Consider the following 25,212-nt stretch of genomic DNA (forward strand, 5'->3'; position numbering starts at 1 on the left):
ATTTTATGAAACAATATTTTAAAGATTTGGCTGCTATCAGTTATTTCTGATAAAATAAATCATTTTTTCCATAGTTCACAAACAGGATCAGTTCCCTTTGTGTGAACCTATAGACAAGATATATTCATTGAAGGCAGCTCTGTGAAACTGTTCCTAAGTTCTGATTTGCATCTTCATGCAAGTTCTCACTCTCCCAGACATGCTTACCTACACAGCTTGGAATGGAGTCATTCCACTGAGCCAAGGCATTCGGCACAGACCGACAGCGGATAGCTGTGGAGCCTTGCAGCAGGTAGCCTGGGTTGCATTCAAATCGAACGATCGAACCAGCGGAAAATTCAGAACCGATTCTTCTTCCGTATCTGGGCTCTGGGACAGAGCTGCACTGGGTATCACTGGTGCGAGGAACAGCTAAAGGCAAAGCATGTACAACAATGCATCTTCCTGAGGAAGCCAAAATATTTTCTTAAAATGAGACTTAAAATGAGTCCAGTGAGAGTTTGTGTTGATAAAAAAAATTAACAGTGCCTTCAAAATCCCTCTAAGGAATGAGTTTGGGAGCACTTTTACATTTATATTTCATCCTCATATCAATTTCAATGACCACCTGAATAGCCTCATTTTTAAACAAGGAAATCAGGGCATAAGTAAAATCCCCGCCTTAGGAAGACTAATTAAGAGTCAGGCAATTACCGTTCATTGAGCACCCATATTATCCTGCTAATGATAATGAGAGGACTAAGAACTTTATACTCAAAGATCTTACAGTCTAGTCAGAAAATTCAATGTATAAATGTATTTGTGATAATAATAAATGTTTTATGGGAAAACAGAATTATACCATTTTGCATGCAAACACTTAGAAAAGAATATCAGGGAAAACTAGTTTGGATCCCACTACTGGGATATAAAAGAAGTCTTCCATCTCCTTCCCTGGACTTCTCATTGGACCAGCAGTTGCCCAAGGAGGAGCATGGGGGTTGAGAGTGTGGTTGTGTGGGGCTGGAATGGAGGGAAAGAGGAGATTTCCATAGCTGACGATTCTAATTAGTAAGATGGTGTGTATTTTAAAATGCATGTTTAATAGTATGGTTGTATGCTTTCCAAGTGGAAAAAAAAGTAGCAAGAAGTAAAGTTAATCAAATATTCCAGCTAGTGAGGACATCATTCTGCCTAAAGGTCTGATGAAGAATAAAGGAGGTCCTGACATCTGTCAGCTGGTAGCTGCCTGGCACCTAGATCTAGGCTGGGATGTTCTCCTGTTGAAAGTAAAGTCTCACAGAACATCCAAATCAGATGGCGTCTCTCTGACACCACTTTGTATGCCCATCTGATCACAAAAAATATCAAGAATACTATGCAAAGTACAAGAAAGACCAAAAATCCCCTTTTCCTGGTTATCATAAGTCATAGTTGGTTCTTTACTAATTATAGCTTTAGTCTCATTCCATTTCTTCCACCTCCTAGATAAAAATTAAGATGTTCAATAATACAATTACCCCAATAGCCCCAACGCAGAGAAACCCACACTGCCATGAATCCTTCCCAAAATCACTTAACACAAGCCCAAATCCTATAACAAACCTCTTCTGAGACATTCTCAGGTTCCCCAAGGTGTGTGGCCTTTCCCTTGCAATAAGCACTAAGCCCAGATTTGTTTGATTATGGTCCTGGGATGTTTGCCATGACAGGTGATTCTCAATGCAATAAGGAGAGTGAGATATCTACTTTGGGATTACATCAGAATTTATCAGCTATAAGAAAATTTTATGTCTATGACAAGGGGCAGAGCTAAAGTTTGAAAACTACTTCAAAGGACAAAGAGATCTGAAAACAGATCCACAAATTTTGCACTCTATAATCTGCATATTTTGGTTTTGTTGTCTGCAGTTAAAAGTCAATATGTGCTTATATTTAGGATAATACTACCTCTAGGATACCATTATTCTCTGTCCTTGTGTTTCTTCCTTCAAAAACACAGCCCTGTGAGAAAATGTGTTCATGTACTCATTTTCTTTAAAAATAATGTTTCTGTTTTCAAACTGCTTTTTCTAACATACTGGTATCATTTTTGAATTGAAATTGAACAATGACCAGCACCATTTGTGTTACTGCTGCTAAGAAGGCCATTCCAGAAGAATAGAAGAAGAGTATTTTGACTAAAAGTTGTTCCAATTGAGTGTTGCAAATATTTTATCACAAAGCAAAAGTTAATAAAATCATATACCATCTTATGGCTAGAGTTGAAATAATTAGTGATATATCAGAATTGGCCTTTTCTATAACTAAATGTAGAATATAAGATAATTAGAATATTCCATTATAGTAAAATACTGTTTAAAACTATATTTTTCATGTTTTTACATGTGAGCATTTTGTTACAGTTGAATAGTTCTATGAGAGAAAGAAAATGATATCCCATAGAGATTTCCACAGTCAATTCTCAAGAATTTTCTACAAACAAAACAGAACAAAGCAAACAAACAGAGAAATATCTCTAATGGTAACTTCTCTAGTTAGGCTAAACTACTTGAAAAGTACCAGCTATTTGTTTCATGCTTGACTAAGTAGCTTCAAACATAGAGTCATGCATTTGTATATTCGCAGGACATCACTGTCATTCCAGCTTCCTGAAAATGAGGGACCGAGTATCTAGGGTGATCTGGACACATGTCACTAAGAAAACTTCCTTTGTGAATTTCATACTTGCCTATTTCAAGGAAAATGACAATAAATAAATAACACCTGAATCTCCACGAAATTATATAGATTTTTTTTTTTTTGGTTGAGGAAGAGGATTAACAAGTGGAAAAGACAATTTTAAGTTTCCAAGAAAGTAGGACAGAGGAAGACTATGGCATTGAGACATCAACAACCCAGGTAATTTCTCAGAAAAAAATAAAGCAATGTTCTATAACATTTCCCTCTCAGCCAGTCCTCTAGTTCTTGCCCTTAACCTGGACAGCATCAGTTGCAGGCAGCATCAGAGGGAAATTCTATTTTCTGTAGTAATTATTCTCTCTCTTTTCGTAAATGTTTCACACCGCTGTGAAACAAAATTGAAATCAGCTCAGTGGAAAAGTGAAGAGGGAGAAAGGTCAGTCCGGAATAGAGGGTGATAAATAAAATGATTGACTTTTCAGGCCAAATGCTCACGTTGGTTCAGAGAATGGAAGCTGTTCTCCAGGGCTTTTCTAAAGTGCTGTGGAAAGGCAGTCTGAGGATGTGCGCACGTCTCTCAGGAGAGGAGACAGGAGAAGTCATGCGGTAGGTTTATTCATCACCTTTCACTGCCACAAATACTCTGAACGACAGCTGTGGCTATGCAGTTCTAACACAGTCCCTCCTTTAGGGTAGATGTAGTAAAAACAAGAACAAAGTAAATCCGAATTTACTGAGGTAAGAATAACTTGCAGTACCTAGTAGGTAGTCTTCCCTGCTTCATTTAGTGATGAGGGATGTTTTGTGTTTCTTAAAATCAGTCTCCTCTGGAGGTTGAAAAATCTGATTCAACAAGTCATTACTAGTCAACAAATTCAAACATACATACATCACTGAGTTACAAGCAAAATTTCATGTCCAATCTTCTTTGTAAAATAGCATGCATTTTATAAGCTCTTGATAGAAAATGTGAATTTCTTAAAAGTGGAAATGAAGCAACTAAACCTCACGATATATGCCATCTAAAAGCAGATGAAGCCTTGGAAAAAATCAACAAAAAACCTGTATTTGCATGCCCAGGAAAGACTTTAAGCAAGAAAAATCTTAAGGTAAATTTTTATTATCCATACTTAGAAAAAGCATTTCCATGTTGCTAATTCTGCTTCTTTTTAAGGATTCCTTTCCATTGTCTTTATTAACATTAATGCCAAGGAGAGTGAGTCTTGCCAATAGAAAGTTCCTGAAATAAGAAAGCCATGAATGAGTTAGTCTGGGAAAATATCCTTGGGGAGGCTCAGAAGCAACATGCTGTGTAGGTGAGGATGGAGAGGAGAATCAAGGTGAATTGGTCACCCAGCAAAAGTGCCTTGAAGAGACAGAGGCAAAGCCAATTGACATTCCTAAGCTGTGCTCTGTGGGAAAACATGATATAAAATAATGGTTTCCTTTATCCCTCGAAATAGTAAAATCTTCAAGGTTTATTATGTTTAATGTGAATGAATTATTTTGAGGAAATTCTAAAAAGTATTGGCTTCTACATCAAAACAAATATGACTAAAACAGACTGTATGTGGAAACAGACAGGCATAAATATAAGACAAAATAATAGGATTTTGATGAGACACTGTCAGTCACCGAGGTGCCATAGTTGGGAAGAGGGAAGGAGAAGATGAGTGATTTTTAACTATCCTTTCGTAATTCATCATGTGCTTTGAGTAAGCAGGAAAGGAAACCATCTTAGATGGTCTCTGTTGCCACATATCTCACTGGGACAAGTTGATTCTTGCTTTAAAAGACATATATTCATGGCAGAAAAGAAAAATTGCTACAAATGCAATCTTCCTAGAATAGAATCAAAGATCCATTCTAGTACTGGAAGAAACATTGACTGGGTTGGACTTACCAAGAAATGGTATGTGGGTCTCCCACGTGCCAATTTTCTAAAGCATTTATAAAAGCAATTTGGAATCTGTGTAATTTCTTACTCCCTCATTAATCTAAGAATACATTGACCTTAGGTGCAATTCCACTGCTTATTTTCTGTGAAACCGCAAGGATAATTAAAACTCTACAACCATATTTAGTGATTTCAGGTTCTTCAAGTATCAGGCAGACAAAGGGTTAGAGAGCTTATAAGGTGGAGGGGGATCTATGAGAGTCGCCATTTTCCTTGGGAGCTGCAGAATGGGGCCAAGGAAAACCTTCTGCTTGATGCCTGAAAGGAAATCTAAAATGGTATTTGAAAATTTTGACTATGCAATAGCAAGAATGTGAGCCATAAGTGCCCAGATAGAACTTTTTAGGAATAATGCTTCCATAACTTGTTTGAGCTTCCTTTTTATGATATATTTTTTTTTTTGCATTTGAAGTAAAGTTTGAATAAAAAAATTGTAGTCCTTCTTCTGTCTTCAGGGATGTTTGTTTATGTGGGGAAATGTTACACTGATTCAGAACTGAAATGATAGAATAACTCACATTTCATGAGGAGGAAAATTAGATTCTTTTCAGGATAGATTCAAAACATAACTTAGTTTTTATGTACTATTTGCCTCTCACCTAGCTGAGGCCCACGGCTGCTGATTCAGAGCTGGAGGAAAAGCTGGGCTAGCGTGACTGAGGTCTTAGTCCCAAGTTTTGGAAGGTGCTAAGTTGTCACTGAACTATACTGGTAACATAAGGCCATTTCCCCAGTCTTCACACCACTCTTTCCATAACCAGGGGCATGTGACTCTTATAGGCTTTGTTCCCTCCAGAGTGGAAAGTGTCCATGAGTAGCCTTTAATCAGCGCCCAGAAAATGAACAAACACTGGTAGAAAACATTCTATTCTGAAGAGTCACCCCCTGTTAACTCATGTTTTACTACTTAGCAAAAGAGGGGGAGAAAGGAACAGCAAAGCATAAGATATTAAAGTACTACATTAGAAAGCATCCATTCTTCCCATTTCTTCACAAGTCTCAGATAGGGTTAGATCATCATGAACATTTCCCCAGTTGTAGAGCCAGATGACATAGAGAAGTAGGGGACAGAGGGCTTGAGAATCTGACCTTCATAGACCTGTAGTGACGTATAAATTTTTTCACCCTGACATTGCAACACTTATTTTTCACGGAAGATACTAACAACTCTTCATGCCAGAACTAACTGTCTGTTAACAAGAGTAGACATCCCATAACAACTAAATTGTGCAATTTTAAGCATAAATAACATGTGAAAAACTCAGACCATAAGTGGTATATGAAAGCACTAGTCAGAAAAATTTTCACGAAAGAATTCAAAGAATTCTAAATCTTCACTGTAACTACTACGTGTCAGGAAGCAATGTTCAATTTAACTTTTCCTATGTATTGAAAAACCTTCCCAGATGCTGTTGAGTGATTTATAAATTACAATCACAGTATTAGTTCTTTAGCTCCAAAGGATTTAGCTTTGATAAAAGACATCAATTTTTGTATAACCTCCGTGGTAGGAACAAGGCAAGAAAAGGAGTGACACTGGAACTTTATCAGATTTCGGGGATGTTGGAGTCATTATATTTTCGAAAATACAAGGAAAATACATTCTTTTTATATGTGATCTCTTTTTTCTTTCTACTTTTCTATATTGTATACATGGTAGTGACAATACATTGCCTTAAAAGAGGAAACATAATTTTTAAAAGTATGCCTTCCAACGATAACATTTGAAGATAGGATAGATTTTGGGTCATTTGCATTAGATATTTTATCTGATTACAAGACAGCTTTTCCAATCTCTACCTGAAATCGAAAGAAGCACTTTTTGAAGGCAGACAATGCCAGTAACAATACCAATGTACTTAAATTAAGTGATCCAATCTTTTTATATGTCACACCACCTTACTTTGATTTGTAAGTCTGCTCTTGGCAAAGTAGTATAGATTTCATTTGAAAAAAATTAGGAATCCTAAGAGGCAGATCTTTTAAACTGTCCTCTCTCCAAAGAAAGTCCACTTTTTAATACTCATGTGATTATTTATATTTTAACCAAAAGTGTCATTTAGAACAATGAAACTTATTTTAATTCAGTATCATCATCATTCAGTCACTATTTAATTTGGATTAAAGATATTTTTTCACCCTACTCACATGTTCAAACAGATTTCTCACTCTCTTCATTATTCTTTAACTCATCTCACTGCTGAACTCTGAAGAATTTTACTAATGATATATTTTGGATGGATTTTGCAAGTGAGATTTTCAGGTATTATTTATAAATGATAGGACTGATTATATTCTCCAAAATTTTATGAAAAAACATAATGTTTTCAGGAATGTTTCCTGGAGACATTTTATTAAAGGGAAAATACCCCTCTGCTTTTGAAAAAAAAAATATTCGAGCATCCAGTAACATCTCTAGTTTAAAGCTAGAGTCCCAGATAAACTAAGTATTGTTTCTTATTGAACACACAATTTATCTCAGAAGATGGCAATTTCTTTCAAATCTCAACCTGCATACCCATTACAAGTCATATTCAAAACCACTCTCTAGGCTTCCGAAAATATATGAAGAGTTTCTATGGTACTTTTTTTGAGTTCTTCTAAGGAGCATGCAAAATAAAGGCAAAATATCAACAGTGAAAACTCCCTTACTTTCTAGAAAATGATCTCTGAGCCATCTCAAACATTTTGAATAAACTCCAAATTCAAAAATAAGTATAAAGGTGTGTAGAAGTGCCAAAGGCTAATAAAACACAAATAGAATGAATCAGTATTTAGTTCAGATGATAGAACCATGTTACTTGTTTTTCTTAAATTGCCTTGATGAAATTTTAATTGTATTTTCATTAAAATGATTACTAAGGGAGCGTGTGTGACTCAAGTGGTTGAGTGCTTGCCTCCCATGTAGGAGGTTCTGGGTTCAGTTCCTGATGCCTCCTAAAAACCAAAGAACAAAACAACAAGGAAACCAACTCAGGGAAGCAGATGTGGCTCAGTGGTTGAGCGCTTGCTTCCCATATGCGAGGTCCCAGGTTCAATCCCTGGCCTCGATACCTCAAAAAAAAAAAAAAAAAGAAAGAAAAGAAAAAGAAAAAAGATTACTGAAACCTAAAACAGCCACAACCTATGTTATGAAACAGATTACTTAATTAGATCAAATATTAAAATATAATTGGAATCATTTTGAAAATGTAAAGTACTACACAAAGGTAATTTGGTCAATATCTATTTCCTTGTAGTGCCAGATAAATGGGATATTATTGTGTCTTTGTAATAGAAATATAAGATATAACTGGCAAAGAAATATTCTATAATTTATTATTTTTATTACAAACATATAAACACTTTAAATTCCCTAAATATCACAGAAAAGCAACTCAGTTGTTTATAGTACTTTGCCTGGAAATAGTTGTATGTGCTGTATTATGAAGAGAACAAAGTAAAATGCAAAATATTTACCCTGATAAACAAAATGAAATCCTCTGGCCGATGCACCACTTTTTGCACTGAATCTGAACAGAATTTGATTCGATGTAGCCAAAGGCAATGTTTCTCCTGGAAATAAAAACAGAGATAATACATGGAATCCAGAAAATGCACAGAACTCTAGTATCTGCCAATATTTTTGAAAATAATTACCAATTTGCCATTTTAAAATTAATATTTGAACTTAAAAAAAATTCTATTTGGGGTTTAGTGCCCAGATCGTTTCTATAAAGTTTTTAAAACTTTGTTCTTGCTTATTCATTCTAATCAAATCAAATTCCTTCTAATCAATATCAAAATATTATTTTAATCATTATCTCATTTAACCTTTCTTTGGAAGAAAGCACGTAATGGTCTACTGACTGATAATATAGGATATTTCAGTGTTCGATGAATTATTTACTCAGAATCACCATAATTTAATAAATATTTGCTAGAATTTTGCTTAAAATCAAGAAAATTTCTCTCACATCAAAACTGATTAAAATTTTTAAACGATTTAGAAAAAAGTTTCTGAAATATATTTTCAGCCTTTTAAATTATTTATAAAATATGGGGAATGGTCTCTAAAAGCATAGCTGAGGGGTGGGTCAATTGCATAAGCTTTTTAGGGGCAAATTTATTCACATGCAGCACCATTTTAGAAAAATGCACCTTCTGATGCATTTCTAGGAAAATATTTGGACATTGGTAAAAAATAACAGGTCAAAGGTCTAAAGATTTTTGGTTAACAATGGGACAACTGAAAGTAACTAAATTTTAGCCTTATTTCACCAAAGGCTATAAGGCACATAGATAGTTGTACTGCATTTTGGTGAACCATAAAAATGTAACCTTACTACAAATAAAGAGCATGGACCTCAGTGAGGGGATGATTTAAATACACCTGCTGCCTTGATACAAAAGAATACAGCTCAGGAATAAAGTAATGGCATCTGATACATATTTATTAATATATATTTTAAGGAAAGACCTCTATATAACTCAAGGTGAGAGTGGGATACAAAATAAATTGTGAAATAGTTTCCCTTGTTTTATACAGTCTTACCTATGTGAACATGCATAGATATGTGCATAGAAGCATGCACGTGTGCATCTAATAGAGTGTAAAAATGCAGCTCTACATGTATTGAGGGTCATTTACAAAGTCTTTACCTGCAGGCCTCACGGGGATGGGGGAGCTGGAGGTGCAGGGCCCACCCCGCACAGTGCACTGTAGTAGTCTTGGCAAAAAGTTGCCCCTTAGCAGGGGCTGCTCTTACTCACATCTAAATTCCTTTCTCTGAGACCTCCTTAGGATGGGCGGAAGAGGAGGGGGAGATTTTCTTCCCTTTGCCTCAGTGTTCAGTCCTTTTCCTCAACCAGCTGCTCCCCTCCCAGCCCCCAGCTCTCTGCCACTACAGGAGGCTTTCCAGGGGCTCACGGGGCATCCTCACACCTGAGCTGATCCTCCTGGCTCCCCCCAGGTGGCGCTTGTTTCACAGGGAAAATGGAACAGGGGAGCTGACGCTTTCTCCCACGGCTAACCTCTTGCTCACATCATCACACCTTCACTTTTTACTCCCATTTCGACTTTGATTGCTTTAATCGACCACCTTCAACAACTGATGCCTCAGCTCAGCTCTCTCAGTTCTGCTCAACTCTTGCCATGTAAGTATTGAGAAGTCTGGAATGACTTATACCGAAATGTTCCATGTTTATCTCTAGAAAACTAAGGAAAGAGAGGAATAGAATTTACGGGACGTTTTATCATCCCCCTTTCCTTTTCTTGCGCTTGCCTCTTTTTATTGAGATGAGTATTTTATTTTCCACGGTCTTAGTAAGTAAAATGATAAAGGCAGGTGCTTTCTATTTAGTGTAAAATAGTTTTGAAATCTTATGATCTAAAATAAGATTGTACTAAACAAGCTTATCCAAAGATGATTTTCTCATTCATTGAAAAAAGGAGGAAACAGAAAAGTTTTTAATTAACCGCCCAAGTTGTCTAAATGAAATTGAAGACAAAAGTCTTCGAAGTTTACCTGAATGAGACCCAGAGAGTGAGCTGAGAAGTCTGGCCTGCGGGTGGGCACCATCGAATAACTCTGCTAAATCATTCAGTGTGGTCTGAAAATAGGCAAACTGTCCAAATACCACTGTAAAATAAAGGAAGCAGGTTGGGACAATATGCTTTCTTTAAAAATGAAAGGATCATATGGATTTTATTACATAGGTATTGATTCCCCAAATAATCTTTATCCTAAGGTTCCAGTAATAAAAATAAAGATTAATGTATTTTTGTTTAACAAAAGTTTTCAGTTGTTTAAGTATAAGTCTCTTTGTTTTTTGGCACTGAATAAAATGAATAAATTATTGCTCTTTATGTAATTTCAATATTAAATGAGGATTATTTTTTCTTTTAATAACTATTACATGACTGTAGTGGAAAAATAGCCATAAAAGTGTCCAATTTATTTCACAGTAATTAGTGAATTTTATCCAATAAATAATAGGTGTAGGAATCAAGTCTCCTGTTGGTTAGTAAAGTATACTAACTTGATGCAGAATTTAAAATTCCTTTCAAAAGATTATTCTAATGCCAGCTTTATATTAATTCAGTATAATTTATATACATAACTCAGCTACTTACTGTAGAAATTCTTTACTGTTTCTTCATTCTATGTATTTTTAAAATTTTATAACTTATAAAAGTTGCATAAAGAAACCACCTCCAAGAAAACAATAACTATGTATTTTTTTACTATAAATTTAATCAATGTTTGAGTATTCAAATTGATGACATATAGGGCATTTACAATATTTGGAAAAACTTGTGATTCAGTGTCTATTTACTTGCAATGAGCAACTATTCCTTTTCTTATTTTTGTACCACATTTGAACCAAAATTATTCTAAATTATTCTAAACCAGAAATGGAAATGTGTACATTAATGTTACCCATCAGAATTCTAATGGAAAAATTGTTTGTGCAAGTAAAAAAAATGGCAGGAAATGTAACTATGACAGTGTGTGTGTATCTATAATAGAATATATAGACATATATCTTGTATTTTAAGATTTTATAATTTCTTAGAGATGAACACAATTAAAGAAAACATGTAGGCAAAGTAGCTTTTACAATCTAAAAACCTGGTGGTATCAGGAATTAGCGATAGGGAAGCCTTTACATGCTACAAGGTTCTTGTTCATACAATCATTCCTTCACACAACTTTCCAAATTAATTAAATCTTTATCATGTTGGAGGCAGAATACCTGGGTCTTTTAATTGGTACAAGGTAAATCATCTATAACAATCCCTAGTTCTATTCAAGAATGATTCAGCAAGCACCAACTCTTTGTTACACACTAAGAATGAAGGAATGAACAAGAGATAAACTTTGTCTCAGGACTATCACACTCTACCAAATACAGTCCTTTCCCAGTAACTACAGATTTAATGTGCACAATGTCCACAGAAAAGAGGAACAGCTCACACATTCTGGAGTTGGTCACAGCAGCCATCCTTGATGAGATTTTATTTGAGCTGAGTTCTAACACATGACTGATACTCAGCACTAACGAGCAAATGTCTACTGGGAGAGAGAAACCGTGCGATGACTAAGCAGTAGCTGAAAGTGATGAGGATGTGGCAAAGTACATTAAGAGGATACTGGGATTTAAGCCAAGGTGATGGCCATTTCCAGCTATGGGAAAAGTGGCTGTTTCATGAGAGTAGTTAGCATTATAGCTGATCCTTAAAGGAAAAGAATTTAAGCCTTTTTGGGGCTGTAAGAATAGAATAGAAAAAAAATTATTTCTGCAAGAGAAATATAGAGAAAAATTTTGGAGGTGGAAAATGTAGCAAATAGTGTGGTTTGGCTCACACTCAGTGGATTAAGGGAAGGTGGGAAAATGTTGCCAAGGCGTGTGTTAGCCTAATTCTTTAGGTCCTCGGGGCCATCTGAAACACGGAAATTTGCACTCTAGCAAAAGGAGCCAGTGAAAAATGTTGATCAAGATATTAACATCAGATTTTGGTTTAGGAAGGACACTTTTGGACGGAAATAGAGTGGTAATTAGGATATCCAAAGACTCATCTTAAATATCACTTCCCCTTTGGAGTTTTTATGGACAATCCCGACAGTTAGCAGCCTCTTCCTACCACAAGGATCATATTGTCCCGTAAAGTATGGTTTATACATTTGCTTTACACACTACACTGTGGACATTTTTAGGGCAAACACTATATTTTATTCATCCCTGTGTCCCTGGCATTTATCAAAATATCTTTTCGAATTATCTAGTTTCCAAGAAAGAATAAGAAAGAGGAGTAGAAAGTAAAAGATAAGACAGTACAGATTTTCATTAACTACTCCATATAATTATTTTATTCCAAACTAAGTTTTTCTGCATAGATAGAATATGGTATCTTTGTACTATTAAGCCTTACATATTGGGAAATTAGAAATAGTATTTGGAATAGGGTTATGACATTTCTGCTCCTGAAAAATTGTAACTGTATTGGAACTCTGTAGTTTTTTAAATAAGTTAACGTCTTAGAAACTTCTTTGCTATATTACATTGTGATAACTGTATTTCATCAGGTATCTACCAATAAAAATAGAAGAAATATTGGTGGCAAACTAATTGGTGGAATATTGTTTAACATTTAGGTAAAAAAAATTTTTTTTCACTCAAATACAGAATTAACTGGGGCTAAACCAGGGACCTCAGTTCAAAGGAATTGGTATAGCAAAAAAAAATATTAATAATCTAGAAACTGTTCTAAGGTTTTATTGTTTTTTATTATAACAAAGGTAATGTTTCAAACCCAGTCTCTCAATTTTTAAATGAAAGTAATATTTGCCATTCAATTCAAAGAATACTAATTAGACTCAGTCTTTGTTTGGGGGAAGTGAGCCCTTCTGCTCAGGTCACCACAAGTACTTCTGTGAAGTGTTCTGCTGAGCCTGGGTTAATTAAGATTTTAAGAGCCTTGCGAATAATAATATAATAGAAATTCATAGAAAACACTTATCTCCCATATACCAGTTTCTTGCCCAGCAATTACTCTTCTTGTCATACAATTGTATTTTTTCAAAAATGTTTTAGGTCAAAGAATTTGACCTAAAATTACAATTTTTATCAGCTTTGCCTCTATGAGGGGAGAGTTGCTGTTTTGAATTAAAGAAAAGTCTTGGCTGCATTGGGCTTTTAATTTTCATCGTAGAAAAAGGATATAGTCTCTAAAATTTCAAAAGCAACTGTATGGTTCACTCCAGAAAAGAATCCAACATACAACAATTTTTCAAGAGTACGTGCACAGGAACATCACATTGAGATAAATCCAGTGCAGACGACCAAAGAAGGCCCATCTAAAAGTGATGTCATTCCAGAAAGCTGGCTCAGAGTGGGAGCAAAGTTTTGGAGGAGTAACTCAGAAGTTAGGTTTCACAAGGTGAAATAAGACTATGGGCAAGTCAGGCCTTGGGATTCTTTTAAGCTCTAAAGCACTGGAAAGTTGGTTCAATTTTCCAATAATTTCCATCATAATCTGGTCATTAAATATATGTGGCAATTATGCACAAAGAGCTATAAAATGTTCTCCTACTCCATGGGTTACTTTGCAATCCTCCCTAATAATTACAAACAACTAATGGAAAAATGGCTATGGGAAGAATACGCATGCAGCTAAATTAATTCTCTCTGACCATTGTAGATTGAAAGCATGGAAGGGAATTTAAGACTTTTATTTCAACTTAGTAAAATAATTGTAATGGGTATAATCTAGGATATGTTTGGAAAATCTCTTACTTGGATATTTATTCTGGAATAGTTATGTATAAAATGGCAGAATTTGTAACTGAAAGAAATATGACAATAAAAATTAAAAAGAAATTCTTACCAAATTCCTTTGGTACAGTTATTGAATAGAGGCATACTTGACCAGCTGTGTAATTATGGGGGTAGTTCGGGGACAAAACTACCCCTTCTGTTCCAGTGTACTGGCCTCCACAGGGAGCTGAAAATAAAACCAACCAAATATTATGTGCCATGCTTTAATAATATTGTGTGTGATAGTTACCTCACCTAAAGCTGAAAAGAAGCACATAAAGGAGAAGCATGCCATATTTATTTAAAAACCTAAAAAATATTAAAGTTAAAAACTTATTTTACATTGTTAACAAAAGTAATAGAAAAATGAAAACAAAGATTTACCAGGTTAGAATAAAAGTAATTTAACTTGGGTGGAAGACCTGATATTAATTTTAAGATCTCTCTCGGATTTGCTAATATAATAATGAAAACCACAATACAAATAATAACACTATTAAAACAGATGTGACAAAACAATTTAAGTTGCCTTAAAATTCTCGGGACTGTCTGGTTGATATTCTTATATTAACTTAAGTGCAAAAGATTATTTCACTTTTCTGTTTTTGTTGTATTACTATAGACTGAAAGATAAAAAATTATTTTGCTTTTTAGTTTAACTTACTTTTGTTTAACTTCTCATCTTATAGTCTTATGGATTCAGTTAAAGAGTAATGTGCAATTACTAATATTTCTCGAGTGCTCTTCTACAAGTTCACTTTAAGCCAAAGAAATCCATAACTAAAAAATTAGAGCTGTTATATAGAAAGCTCAGTATATTTGTGTTTACTATGTCTATGCCTTGATCTATTTCTATAAGTAGGGCATGTGTGTATACCTGTGCAGACTTTATATATACACGCACACATATATGTATTTACCAAGTGTCTACTATGTGCAGTGTACATATTATTATTTGGAGATTTATTGATATTTATTTTTCAAATAGAAAAATAAATGGGTAACACCCCTATTTTCAGCTTGCTGCCTCCATTCCTGAATGGAGCACTTTTACCTATTATGTATCAAATGCCAAATATGCAACCAAAACAAGAGTGAAAGTCGCCAGATCTGCACACCACACCAACAGAGAATCTCTTTGAAAACACATTGATGGAAACAAACCAAAAAGTGTGTGCAGGGATGTATGCATATGTATGTGAGTGAGTATGTGTATTTGTGTGTTTTTATTTTTCCTCTGGTTATCATATTTACTTTGGCATTGGACTTACTGAGAAAATAGGAAAATACTGTAGAACAGACTTTCAAATACTTTTTAAAGCATCTGAAAACAAACATTCAATTAAATCCCAGTTACTAATCAGCTTTTTAATTAAATTGCCAATATTTTGATTCTTCATATTTTATATAAGTAGAGGCCCCAGTCTGTCCACGACTGCTCATCTATTTAGTGGTTGAGTTGAGACTAGAAAACAAGTCACTGAACTGCTAGTCTGTTGTACTTCCCACCATGCCACATTTGTATTTTGACCATTCTCCTCTCTTGAATACAACCTTGCTGATTTGAATTCAGAATTATTTTCAGTATTTAAGAAAGTTTATATTTCTACAATTTTTCTTTCTTGATTTGACAATTTTCAAGCACTACAAGAGACTGAAATTAGAAATAAAAATTTTAATCCTTTAAATCTCAGTTGGCATCTTGTTAAATCCTAACAGAAAAAGCATTTTCCACAATACATTAAACTTCTTAGGATATGTTAATACTAATAGTAAGGCAACTCATTAATGCATTGTCAATGAGTTGATTCGTCAAAAGATTTCCCAAATCCATACATTACAATGGCTCAGAAAATTTAAGTCATATCTTAGAAGGCATAAGAAAATAGCTTAGACAGTGGAAAGCTTTGGTCTATTTATGAGTATCTAGTGTTGATTTTGCCCAACTAAACTAAGCAAGGACTACACACTAATGTCTTGATTCAGAATAATGCTGTGATTATGAAACACATTAGTTTTATGTAATTTTTAGTAGAAAAAGTTATTTTCACTTTTACATGGATAAAAATTTCCATAGCTAAACTTCAGAATTAAGGTTCTCATTGAAATGCTGGGAGATTCAACTCCACAAATTTAGACATATTTCTTCATTTTTTTCATCTCAACTGTATATTAATAAACTTAAGCAAATTATTGCAGAAGTTTCCTTTTCTTAAAAAAAGAAACCAAATGCATAAAGTTTAAAGTTTTAAAAAGAAGTACAAATGAAGAGTGGGCATTTATATTGTTTTAGCCCAGTCACATAAAATTCAAATAGATCATTAAAGCTTATTTCTCTCTAAAATGCATATATTTAAATTTTCAAATGATAAATATAAATGAAAAGTGGAAAAAAAACCACAATCACCTGGGCTAATGTTTTGATGCCCAAATTATCAGAGACTGTAATCTTCTTTTTATGAAGGACATCTGCTGAAATATTTTTATCAAGTATAACTGCAAAAATTTATTTGTCCAATAACAGGATGAAAGAGAATTACTTTACAGTAATAGAGAAAACTTTAAAAATCAAAAATGAAATGAAAGAAAACTACCCTGGCACTTTAGTTCCTTTACTACCTTGAAAAACTATGCTTTATGCTCATACATTCTTCCCCAAATTTAAGAGATAAGCATCAAAACTGAATAATATATTCCAGACATGAATATCCATTTGTGAATTTGAGAAAAAACAAGCCAGGAATTTTTATTTAATTCTTAATAATGATTTTGTCTGTGTTAATCTACCATATAAATACGGTCCTTCTCATGTTTTAGAAATTCTTTTATATTAATGTGATAACAGAAAAAAATATGTGCTTTTGATTTGGTAATTGACATATTAAACAGATCGTTTCTTAGATTTAAAAAAGTATGCAACAGCTTTTATTATAGAAGGTAACAAGTAATCTACTCATCTATTTGGTTAATTGGTTAATATATAAAATTGAAACTAAAAGCAACAGCAGCAAACAAAAGCCATTTGATCCATAAAAGGGGGTCCTGGCATTTCAATTTCAGTTCTACTCTATAGCAAACCTCACAGCACAAAAACTGTAGGCAATAGATGAATCATTTAAAAATCTATACCGTGTATTTAAAACAAACTAGTACAAAATGTACTGGCTGTATTTCATAATATCTGAGCCTTAAAAAATGTTTAAAGAATAGCAAAAAGTGCCCAAGTATAATGGATCTATGTGATCCACAGGCATTGATTTCATGCAAAAATGTGCTATTCTTCATGTAAGATCCAAAATACACTATGGGCAAAGTCATCACTGCTTTGTTTGGGATATCAAGTTTTATTTAAATGTAAATAAGATAGAATAAGGGAAAATCAGTGTTTTGTGTTCAATCCACTTTGATGACTGGGCTGCAGAAATTTTGCTTGACTTCATATTTCTTCAGACATGGAAAAGAAACAATCTCCAATTTAAAATGTGATTGTATATTTATTGCTTATTCTGCCATGAACCAATACTCAAATGTAACTTCATCTTTTGTTTATTCTATGCCTAAAGTATTAGCGTTCCTCCAGTATTAAATTAATAATATTCTCATTAGGGAACTGTAGCAGTTTGATATTATTTATGAATTCCAAAAAAAATATATTGATTATGTTTATAAACTGGTCTGTTCCGATGGGCATGATACCCTTTGATTGATTTAAATTCAAAGGCTTTACGTTTACTTGATTAAATCAAGATGAGGGCTCTGATGCCACCATGTCATTAGGGCATGAAGTGTTGAATCCCTGCCCCCTTGATGGGTTATATAGACACTCAATCGAGAACACGGAAGTAGCTACACAGAGGGAGAGAGACAGCTCCATAGACATGACAGAGGCCCTGGGAAGAGAGACGAGCCATTCGCCTGAGAGTTTACAGCTTATCTTGTGAAAAGACCAGAGCAGCTGAGCCTGGAAAGAAACGAGCCCAGGGAACAGAGATGAGCTTTGTGCCCACTCACAGCTGAGACGGAAGGAGCTGGGACCACGGAGCCAGCTGTCTCTCTTAGGCAGGAAGGCGAAACCCTTGCAGGCATGGGCCACCATCTTGCTTCAACACATAGCAACAGACTTTGGGTGAGAAAGTACCTCTTATGGTACCATGAGTTGGACTTCTTAGAGCCCTGTAACTGTGAGCTTTTACCCCCAAATAAATACCCTTTATAAAAGCCAACAGATTTCTGGTACTTTGCATGAGCATCCCTTTGGCTGACTTATACAGGATCTAATGTCCAAACTTCATGGTTTTTCCTCAGTATAGCTGCCTATTTTTATCTTCCTCAGATTGGTCCCCTTATGTCATCTGTACAAGAATTAAAAAAATGGGGTTCAAACCTAACAGGGGGTATGCAGAACACTGTATGAATTACCAGAAATATATTAGAAATTTTATCCAAAATTATGTCTTTTAAATATTTACATTCACATATTATTTATGTGGTATAGATCTTCAGAAAAGTTCAGTATATGTAAATGCATTGCAGATATTGTAGTTGCACACTTAGTAATTACACACTGATCAGCTACCACATCAAACGAATTTGAGATCATAGCCCTTTGTTATGTTATTAATAGAATGAATGTTTATGCCATTTATATAGAGAATTCATATTTCCTATCTATAGACTACCAACTCTGTTCCAAGCAAAATGAAATGTTTCTCATTTAGTTCCATTAACACATATAAGGTGGTTATTCTCATCCCCCTGGGGCCCCGTGTGCCTTGTCTGAAGTTGCACAGGTGTTAGATGATGAAGAAAGGATTAGACTGACTCCAAAGGGTGCACCCATAGATAGTAAACCCAGGCACCCTCTCTCACCCTCTCCCCTCAACCCAGCTCCCAACCCTCACCCTGGTCAAGCGCCTTCCCAGAAGGCGAGGATCCTTAGGACCTAGAGAAGTTACATGGTTCACTTGTGAGCCCTGATCAGCCTCCAGATCCCATCAGCTCCCTGGGACCATGGGATTTCGTGCACGTTGAACACACTTCTAAGACTTCATTTTCCCATATTCAGCGGCCCCAGGGCAGCCAACAGGTGGCTGGCTGTGGGAGAGAGCACTGCGGGGGGCAGGCCAGGGGCTCCCACACCAGTGCCCATCAGGGCATGGAGGGGCAGGGCAGTGGGCGGAGGGCCTCTTCCCGCTCCACAGGTGGATGGCTTCGGGTGGGTCCCCACCCTCGGCTACGTCCCACTGATGCCTTTGCCTTCTGCTCTTTCTTTTGTTTTGAACCTTGTTGACACTGTGGAGACCCAGGTCCCAGTCTGAAAACTGAGATCAAACACTCCAGCTCTCAAAGTCCTTTCTGTTTCACTTCCTTCAACCCCTATAAGCAAGTTGAAGTTAATTTCTACTAATTTTCAGCTCCATATGACTTTTATTTTACATTTTTAGTAAGCTTGGAAAGAAAGGTTCTATAATTTTCAATTTTTAAAAAGTCTCCCAAAGCATCTAACAGAATAATTTTTATGTATAATTGCTTAGAATTGCTTTAATTAAGTAGATAAAGAGAAATCACTGATTCATTAATTATGATTTAAATTATAATAATAATTTGCACTCTCTAGAGCTAAGAAGTCACAAAACATCTTTATATAACTAGTCTATATTTGTATATTTTTGGCATATTACTCTGTATGTGTATGTATAGATGATTTTCAAATGTAAAATATAACAATATTGAAAATGGAGTTTGAACATTATTGTTCTACAATTTGAAATGTGTGGGACTTCTTAGGCCCTCCCAATTCTATGAGTTTATTGAGATATTTGAAAAAAAGCATTTGTATTTTAAATATAATTAGTATAAGATTCAGCTTATGTTAACTTTCTATAAAATTAATAAATTGAAAATTTGTATCTAAATTTTCCAATCATCAACTCAGTAACTGGAAGATATTAAACAGATATTTTCATTCCTCTTATATGAAAGAAATGGCTCATGAGGCATATAAATTTAGAAACATGGAAGTATCAGAACATACAGGGTATTAGGTTTTGTTGGTTTGCTGGTTTGGTTTTAATAGGCTAATTTTTAAAAGCACAATTTAAACTGTCCTGAGGGAAAAATCATTTATTTTATATGCTCATTTTATCTAACTTAACTTGTCCTTAGGTCCATCCTGAAATAACCTTGGAAATAAGATTTTATGCCACGAATCACAGGGTTTTACCTTTTTCTTTTGCTGTTTCTTCTTATTTTATGTGTACTAAGTTCTGAATTAAGGGCACAGTCATAACTACAGCTTGATGAATTTTGTGTATGGAGGTATTTATGAAATCATAGAGCATGCTCAAATATTTCCTCCCTATCAGTAAACCTTCTGCTAAAGTAGCTACTATTTCGACTTTTTTCACTAGAGATTAGTTTCATCTGTTTTTAAAAGGATACTATAACCTATAAAAGATTATTTTATTAATTAAATCTCTTTGTAAATAATTACAAACAATTGATGTGGGGGGGGGTTGGATATCACATCCATTCATATATCTAGCCTAAAGAATGTTAGTGAGTTCCTCTTATGTTGAAGATACAGTCTGGAATATACAAAAGAAAAGTTAAAAATGCCAAGCTATTTAAGTGAAAGACAATTTTTACCCCTTCTAGAAACCTACAGGAATGACTGAACATTAACTAAATTAAATGGTCAAGGAATGGCTAATGTTTATTATGCACTAGTTTTATGAGAGAGTCTAACAACTGGTTAGAGGAATATGGTACTAAAGAGTGAAGCCTTTTTAAAAATGAGAAAGTGCGTGCAAAAGAAAGTTATTACTGCAGGACAAGAAAAGCCAAATGAGTCTACACATACCATTACACGAGGGTAAGATCCTGTTCCAAGCTGGTTTCCCATCTGCACCGATCACACACGTGATGGATGAGGGGTCCACAATCTTATATCCAGAATCACACTGGTAAGTAATTGTAGAGCCAAGTTTGAAATCTGTTCCAATTCTTGTCCCATTCATTATATTTCCAGGATCGAAACAGGCTTCCCTTGGTTTCTCTACAGAAGAAATAAGGGCAGAAATCTTAACTTTTTGTTTGTTTGGTTGGTTGCTTGCTTGTTTATTCAAGTGCCTGGCATACAAACAATGTTCAGCAATATTTGTTGATTAACCAATGACATAGTTAACATATTAATCAAATATAGGAAAAAATAGGAAAATCTCCTTTCTTTAAAATTATATTTCTTCTTTTCAAAACATATTTACTCAGAACTGATATTGAATTACCTCCATCTGGGTAAAAAAAGACAATTCAGCATTATATTTTTATACACTCACAGTTCATTTTTGGTAATAAGCACTACAGTACTGAACCACAAATTAAAACTCATTCCTGACTTTTGTACATGAAATCAGTGCCAGGACTTCAGGAGGAGATTGGAGAATTGGGTTTCTCTTCTCCAAGGAGATCAGTTAAATTCATGAAAATTTAGAGCTCTTTTCCTAGAGACGTGGATGGTGGAAGATAGACTCAGAAGACAAATAACCGAAGATATTCAGATGTCTTTACCACCCTCCGTGAATGGCGGGTCTTAGTGGGGATGATTGCTAAACTCAGAAAATATATATTTACTGATTGATAAGTTTCTAGCACACTAGTGGAAACTTTCTTGAAAGGTCTCTATTTTTGCTATTGTTAAAATCTCTCAGTAAACGTTTTGCCGCATGTCTGGGTTGATATTTTCTAAGTACTTTATTGAAAACCTATTTGGACATTTCTAAAGGTAGATGACCTTCTGCTAATTATTTGTAGTGCCTTATGCCCTGTACCCAACCAGAACTTTTAAGCAAATAAGGAACCAATAAATAAAACTGTATGCACTTGAAATTTCTTCCATTTTGCTGTTGCTTATTCAATCATTCAACAAACATACTGAGTATCTACTAAATACAAGGCACTAGGCTAGTCATGTTTTTCTCCATAAAATGAATGGTTTCATTGTATGTCTATTAATATATGTCTGTTGCCTTTTCATCCCTTTTGATAATTTTTGCTATATCTTAATTATTTTCTTTTAATTTACTGTTTTGTTAAATGCCAAATTACACAACTTCCCATTTTATGTACTAATTTAGATTTCTGTTGTCAGGTTTTTATTCAAATGAACTGCATCCAATCCTTTGGTTCCATTTACTGAGTTGTCAGTTCAAGATATTTGGTGATAAATTACTGGTGCTTGATTTGCCTACAATTTGTCATCTTTTCTAATAAGATGACTTCATAATATGGTGTGCTGTTCTGTTGTTCATGTCTGTTCCAGTTAAGAACACGAACACGTCCCAGTTTTCCTGCATAGGAGGCCAAGTAGATTGAATCTGCCAGAACCCTTTCCTGTTACACAGTCTGACTGCCCTGTTGCTTGTCCGTTTCTCATCACGCCTGAGAGTCCATTCTGCTACCTGCTTCACTGAACATAACATGAGCTTGCTCTTTGCTCGATGCAAATCATCATTGTTACTGTCTTTCCTTGTATTCCTCTGATATATATACATATATATATATATAAATATAGACTGCACTGTAAAACTTTAAAAGATTAAGAGCTAGAGCCCCCATAGAGATGGCCATGCTGGTCTCCAAAGGATGCAAGCACAAAATAGGGAGCACTTCCTTCATTTCACTGTTACAGAACTTATATACCCATTATCCACACATCCTTGGATTTATGTACCCCAAAACAATTTTTAAGCACCTTTGCATACTGGGAATATACTAGATGTTGGGATAAGCAATAATTTACACATATTCTAATATTTAAAATAAAGTGTTTTGTTTGAGTCATAGAACAGAATACTATCATGGTCAAGTACACTTTCGTTGAGCTCATAATGCAAAAACTGTCTGATTATAGGGCAAATGTTTAACATAATGTTTTAAACTACCTCAAAGCACAGTAAACTCTTCCAAGTGCTGAAATGTATATTTTGTATTTTTCTATTGTCTATTTTAATACAGAGATATTTGTAGATTTTTGAAATTGGGGGGGAAACAGATTAATTTTCTGCTTAGAACCATATAAAAAATACAAATCCATTAAAAAGTTAACAAAGATAAAATGTATCTTATATTTTCTCTTGTAATTTTCTCTATTAAGTAAAGTTAAAAGTTTCAGTAAGTATAAATGCCTTAATTCATTTATAAAGCACTTATTACTGTAAATTTATATATTGTTATGTCCTTTTCTCTAATTATTTGTAATATATTTCTTACTTTATTTGTTCACATGAATAGGAGATCTGAAGACATATATTCTATTTTAATAGACCCAATAGGGTGCTTTTTTGTTGTTGTTTGTGGTTTTTCTTTTTATATAATAAACTTTATTTTTAAAGAAGTTTTAGATCATAGAAAATTTACATAGAAAGTACAGGAGATTTCCATATACCCTACCCACTTCCCCTTTTAATAACATCTTACATTACTGTGGTACGTTTATTAAAATTGATGAACAAATATGGAGGCATCGCTATTAACCAAGATCTATAATTTATATTATGGTTTAAATTTTGCACTGCTCAATTTTATAGGTTTTGATAAAATGTATAATGGCCTGTATCTTTTACTGCAATATCATTCAAAAAAACCAATGCCTCAAAAATGCCCTATGTTCTACCTATTCTTCTCTTTGCTCCCCTCAGAACCTCTGGTGAGCACTGTCTTTACATCAATATACAAGTTCTTCCACTACTACAATAATAATAAGTCTACTTTGGTCTGTGGTTGCATTCCCCCCTTAAGTCTGTTCATTCCTCAGTCTTGAGGATTTGGGGATAGTGATGCCTACTCTGCTTGCTTAGATCTTATGAGGCAGAAGGAAGGAACTGTTTTACTTGCAGTTGTAGATACTCTTCATTTTGGGGGATGGGGGCTGTCCATCATCATCATTTTGTTAGTGGTCCTGGGTAAGTCCAATGAACTGGAGAGTAGGTGTTGGCTGCAACTCTACTGAGATTCAGGGATCAGCCAGCATTTGAACAGACTGGAGATTTATGTCTCTGGGGCATACTAGGCATAGTGCTAATTTTAGCTTCAAATAAAAGTGATAAAATAATCATGTGAAGGGAAATTATAAATGAGTCTAACTCTGTACAGTGAGGAAATAGGTTATCATATAATTCCAAGGTTAGTCCCACTGACGGGTGCTGCTTTTATGCGGCTGTGTGCCTTGCCTTTAGTGTTCAGATGTCTCTAGGGCCCTTGGGGGCAACCCTGTTTGAGGGTTTTATTTACTGTGACAGTTACTGTCTGAGATGTGCATACGCATAACCTCTGTAATGACCTCCTGACTCACTTTGAAATCTCTAAGCCATAAAAGCTCTTCTCTTTTGTATTTAATGTTGCACCCTTTTGGTCAAAGTCTTTTTCCAAATATATGACTGATTGGTGCTTGAAATTAATCCCTTGGTGCCAGAGAGTGTCACCCCTAGAAGTTATGTCCCATGCTGCGGGTGGGGTGGGGAGGGCAAAGGTAGTAAGTTTTTTTTGTTGAGTTTGGCTTAGAAAGAGGCCATATTTGAGTAACAGGGAAATTTTCAGTAGTTTCTATTAGGCTAAGTTTCAATTTTACAAGAAAAAGGTACATAAATGCAATCCTTAATATTGAAGGCTTGGTATATTGGTATGTTTTCTATTATTAGTCACTGTCTATGTAATCTAGAGATTCTTGCCCCTCTATTTGAGAATGACGCAGGACTCCCCAGGATGCAAATTTAATATTTTGTTGGTTATTGTGTGGTTGTCCATCCATTGAAATAATACTCTATGACCACATGAGTGCAGGCATACTCCATAGAGGCATGCTCCAGGAGCACACTTTCCCACACATCCCCCCACCACTGACACCCTGCACCAGTGACCCTCCCCTCCATATTTGTTAAAAAAGACATTCCCACCCTTGTATCCTCAACATCCCCAGAGTTCACCTGTTCCTTCTCCAGCCCTTCCCCAGCTCCATGGATAGTCCAACCCCCCACCCCGCTTACACACACTCTGGCACCATTGACTCAACTCGTATCATAGAGGATAGAGAATTTCAAACAAAATGAGAAATCCACTGATCTGGTAACCAAAGAAGAACACAATGATCTACCACCCGTCAAATCAACACACGAGTGAAAGAAAGAGAGAAAGGGATAAAAAAGATTTTACATATAAAAAAAAAAAAACTGAAATAAAACTAAGTTATTTAAAATTCTTGAAATTTAATCACGCTGAAGAGACAAATTAGAAGATGT

General features: G+C 34.9%; 1 protein-coding gene across 1 annotated transcript in view; it reads right to left on the reverse strand.

The window, feature by feature from the left end:
- The window catches only part of CSMD1 (CUB and Sushi multiple domains 1), a 2,093,507-nt gene that overhangs the window by 270,966 nt on the left and 1,797,329 nt on the right, over nt 1-25,212 (reverse strand). The window contains exons 30-34 of the mRNA XM_058288018.2: nt 20,781-20,975; nt 13,989-14,105; nt 10,126-10,239; nt 8,078-8,173; nt 208-411 (exon numbers count right to left, since the gene is read on the reverse strand). Of these exons, the coding sequence (XP_058144001.1) occupies nt 208-411; nt 8,078-8,173; nt 10,126-10,239; nt 13,989-14,105; nt 20,781-20,975 (726 nt within the window). The remainder of the gene's footprint in view (nt 1-207; nt 412-8,077; nt 8,174-10,125; nt 10,240-13,988; nt 14,106-20,780; nt 20,976-25,212) is intronic.

This window comes from Dasypus novemcinctus, chromosome 25, assembly GCF_030445035.2.
Source record: "Dasypus novemcinctus isolate mDasNov1 chromosome 25, mDasNov1.1.hap2, whole genome shotgun sequence".
NCBI classification, from domain to species: Eukaryota; Metazoa; Chordata; class Mammalia; order Cingulata; family Dasypodidae; genus Dasypus; species Dasypus novemcinctus.